The sequence below is a fragment of the Limulus polyphemus genome, unplaced genomic scaffold (genome assembly GCF_000517525.1).
Source record: "Limulus polyphemus unplaced genomic scaffold, Limulus_polyphemus-2.1.2 Scaffold1472, whole genome shotgun sequence".
Lineage (NCBI taxonomy): Eukaryota > Metazoa > Arthropoda > Merostomata > Xiphosura > Limulidae > Limulus > Limulus polyphemus.
Window position 1 is genome coordinate 283,591 of NW_013667082.1, and position 4,558 is coordinate 288,148.

Sequence of the window (4,558 nt, forward strand, 5' to 3'; positions counted from 1 at the left end):
TTCATTCTAGAATGAACACGAAAACATAAATGTTTAGACGAAATAGATTAAATCTCATAACATTATACATTTACTTATTATTTTTATTATATTGCTTTTTCACCTGTGCCTGCCTAACAATACAGAAGTCACAACGATGTGGCTCACATGCACTCATGTTACCATATCAAATAACATAAAGGTGACCTTTGGTCTATACAAAGTAACTTGTCTTGGCTGTGTTTTAGCAGACTAGTATTTTATTAAATACAGTCAAATTTCAAATAATATACATTATATATGTATATAAATTATTGCTATTTTGAAATAAGTTTTTAGATTTATTTTTCTTAAAGCATAGAACAGTAACTAAAGAAGTAAAGCAAACTATTATCTTTTCTAGTTACAACCTTTGTACTTGGTTGCTGCTTGATGTAGGTTGCTAAGCCTTTAAAAATTTTGCACGTGGAGGACATGAAACAAAATATTTTTTTAGGTTTTATATATATTTTTGAATAACTACAAAATCATAAATCACTACATTAATACCATAGAATTCTACTATAATTTATCAAAAGTAGTAATTGAGCTGTATATGGGTCTAAAAAATATTGACATAAGTTCATGTAATAGTAGTTCAATAAAAATTTTGTATGTAAGTCAACAAATGAGATGACATGGCCTTTCATCTGTGACCCGTATGGAAAGGGTTAACGATACACGCATATATGCACATACTTATTTGCAGTTGATAAAATAGAGTTAGTATATATATACTCGCATGTCCTTGAAGTGGATCAATTAAACCTGATAAGGACCAGTTAAGAGTTTTTTTTTAGAAGGACCAACTAGAAATTTTGCAAATTCCTGACCCTGGTTAAAACCACTGCATTAATATATGTACATTTTTTTTATAAAGTGTAATTAACATTCTGTAATAATGGATTTAATATTTATGAAATCAGGAGTTAGACATCATATTTGAATTTCATACAACTTTTGATAATTTCCTGATCGTTATTTCCTAACTTTCCCAAATTTGCCCTATTTTAATGAATACAACTAAAAGTCATCAATTGTAGAAGTATAGATGTGGTTTTTGTAATAAGCATTAGGTTACCTTTTAGTAGAAGTTTCTGTAGTTTTAGGGATAATGATCTGCTGTTACTATATTTTTAGGAACTATTGGCTTATGGAGTAGCCAATATTTTCTCGTCCTTTTTCTTCTGTTTTCCAAGTTCTGTGTCACTGTCAAGAAGTGCAGTACAAGATGCAACAGGAGCTAAGTCTCAGGTGCAGAAAATTTAAAGTTTTATCAAAACTTGCCTGTGTATATGTTAATTTTATGCTTTTTTCTCTGAATAACTTCTTCCATTCCTTTGCCTCTGTAATGTTTCATAGCTTTTATTTTTTCATTTTTCTATATGGTATGCTGTTTTAACATCACATTTTATTTCATATACTTGCTTAAAATAGTTTTAGATTTGTGGTTCTGTTTGATTGATGCTTTAAATAATATTCATTGTATGATACTTGTATATTATTTTTCTGTTTATATTATTTATATGTTTTTTGTTGAATCGTTTTTGTTTTGTCTTTAAATGTTTGATGTATCTATTACTCTGCATCATGTTACAAGTTTATCTGTTTTGTATTTGTCTTATTATCATGTACAGTATCTCACTTTTACTTGTACAAGTCATGCTTCACTTTATATATGATTATGAACTTCACCTTATGATTTTTTTTTTTCATTTGAGATGTCATTTGCTTTAAAGTTTATAAGATCACTGCTTCAGTGGATTTGTTAAAAGACAATAGTTGAGTGACTGTAGATTTAGTAACTTATATCACATGGAATTGAAATGTTTTGTTAATAATGTTATTCTTAGTAAACTTGATTTATTACTTACAGATTACTAGTTTGGTGTCCTGTGGTTTAGTGTTAATAGTCTTGCTTGTATTGGGACCGTTTTTTGAAGCTCTGCCCAATGTAAGTAGAAAATAACTTATTTAGTTTATAATTATTCATATATTTGTTACGTGAAAATTTGTTCATCTTATTTTAAACTTGCTCAGACCTTTTTTCCATTACAACTGCTCAGTAATTCTTTAACAGTAACAGTATTTCGTATCACATTACATTTAAGGAGAACAAGAAGCCTATTAGTCCATCTAGGTTGTTCCATCCACCAAAGTATAAAAACAAACAAACAAGAAACCTTAAAGTCAGCCCTTATCATTCAAATGTTTATCAAACCTTCTTTTGCATTTACTGTGTCCAAAACATCTGAAAGCAACCTATTCCAAAGGCCAACTACACTGTTAGAAAAATAAAACTGTCTTAGCTGAAGATGACTGCTACCATGCCAAGATTTATATTTGTGTCTCCTAGTTCTACCATTCCCACCATTAAGTACACAAAAAGATTATACATCATCATTTTCATTTTTTTTTAAATTATGAACACCTGAATCAAATCCCCCTCTTACTCTTCATTTTTCAAGAGAAAACAACTTTAGAGATCTTAACTTCTCCTTTTCTCTTTTCATCCTGCGTATTATCTCAGAAGCTTTTTCTAAACCCTTTCCAAGAATTCAGTGTCTTTTCTAGGTTAAGGATCCCAAAATTAAACACAATACTACAAATGTGGCCTGACCAGCTGCCTACGTAACAAAATTATGATCTTTATAGATTCGTATACAGTATTTTGGTATATACAAACTAAAATTGAAATGCCATACCAATAGCAACAGAATACTGTTTGAATGGCTTATGAGACTGATAAATCAGAACACAAAGATCCTTTTCTTCCATAACACTAAAGGTTATTCCCATCAAAATTATGCTCATAATTCAAATTATGATATCCCACATGCATTATCTTGCAGTTATTATAATTAAAGGCCCTTTGTCATTTATTTGCCCAAATCACTAAATGATCTAAATCCTTTTGTATAGCAACAACATCCTCTTTACAGTTAGCAACACCAAAAACCTTAACATCATCAGGAAATTTAAGTAATTTATTGACCATTCATTCATCCATGTCATTTTTGTAAATCAAAAAGCACAATGATCCTAGTACTGTAACAATCCTCAGCTTTCTTCTTTGGTGCTAACTTAAGTGGCAGTAAAGCAATAAATCTGAATGGCTGGGAGATTAAATTTGCATAACTTTTGGCAGTAAGAATAAATAGTGTGTAATTGTCTGTGATAATATGTAGTCATTATAGAAAAAAAAAGGGGGGTAATTTAGATTTATTTCTATCTTTCTGTGATGATTACAAGGTCAGTGACATGGACTGAGCCTGTATACAGTGTTAGAGTATAGTATATAACAGATGAAATGTAAAGTTTTAATGAAAAACAACTTTTGACATTCATGTAGGAGGTTCTAGAGGTTAAGCTAATGAAAGATGAAAACTGGTAATGAAAAAAGTATTTTTAATCTCAACATAAGTTTCATTGTACTCAGATAAGTCTGAATCAAACTTTAACTCCATAAATTTGCAGATAAATCCTTAGTAGAAATACTTAAATTAAAAATCTAATTTTTGATGTACAAAAGACTTGTGTATTAAAAGTTTGTTAAATTTCATGAAGATACACTTATTAGATTAAAAGTTGCAGTATTTATAGATTGACCCAATAGTAACGTGTAAATCTGGTAAAATGATAAAATTATTTATTTATATTTGCCTTGAAATGAAAACAAATTTAAAAAGCAATCCCAAGATTACTGCACCTTTTAAATTGCAACTTTGATGATTAAAGATGACCACCCATATAGTGCATTTCCATGCTCTGCCAAACTGTATATAGTTATTTCTTCAGAAGAAAAAAGGATTAAATTTGCATAACTTTTGGCAGTAAGAATACAGTGATAATATGTAGTCATTATAGAAAGAAACCATTGAGGTTACTCCCCATGGTGAGGAATTCAAGGAAGGTCTCGGGGATAGATTTCAAATCCCTCTCAACGATAACTCCTCGCCGAAACTCCTTGATTGGAGAAACCAGCAAGGATCTCCAAGTTCAAAGGATCTCCACTCGTCAAGATGGCATTATGGTGCCGACCTCAGTTTTAATTTTGACGTTTTCATCACCACGTCCACCTGCCGCCATTAAGGCAGGTTATTTGAACTGTAAGGTACGGCCCTATATTCCCAACCCTCTCCAATGTTTTCAGTGTCAGAGGTTCGGTCACTCAAAGACATCTTGTCGTGGTTCTGTGACGTGTGCTCGTTGTGGTGGCAAGGACCATGACTCTTACGAGTGCAAAATGGACCCTCACTGTGTTAAATGTAGTGGTTCCCACCTTTCCTACTTTAGGTCTTGCCCTAAGTGGGTGGAGGAAAAAGAGGTACAGCGTTTGAAGACTATTAATAACATATCTTATCCTGAGGCTCGGAAGCTATTGTTCCCTTCTACATCGCAGACATATGCCTCTGCACTACGCTCCAGTGCTACAGTGGGAGTGCAGACGGACCTTTCCGTGCCTCCATCTGAGTCTTTTTCACGCCATGTGCAGGGTCTTCTGCCATCCATGGATAATAAAGTGGATCAATCTACATCT

At 32.0% G+C, this 4,558-nt stretch overlaps 1 protein-coding gene across 1 annotated transcript in view; it reads left to right on the top strand.

The window, feature by feature from the left end:
• LOC106463739 (sulfate anion transporter 1-like) overlaps nt 1-3,206 on the top strand; it is a 38,305-nt gene extending 35,099 nt beyond the window's left edge. Inside the window, exons 10-12 of the mRNA XM_013923800.2 lie at nt 1,159-1,272; nt 1,895-1,972; nt 3,180-3,206. Of these exons, the coding sequence (XP_013779254.2) occupies nt 1,159-1,272; nt 1,895-1,972; nt 3,180-3,206 (219 nt within the window). The remainder of the gene's footprint in view (nt 1-1,158; nt 1,273-1,894; nt 1,973-3,179) is intronic.
• The last annotated feature ends 1,352 nt before the right edge of the window (nt 3,207-4,558 follow it).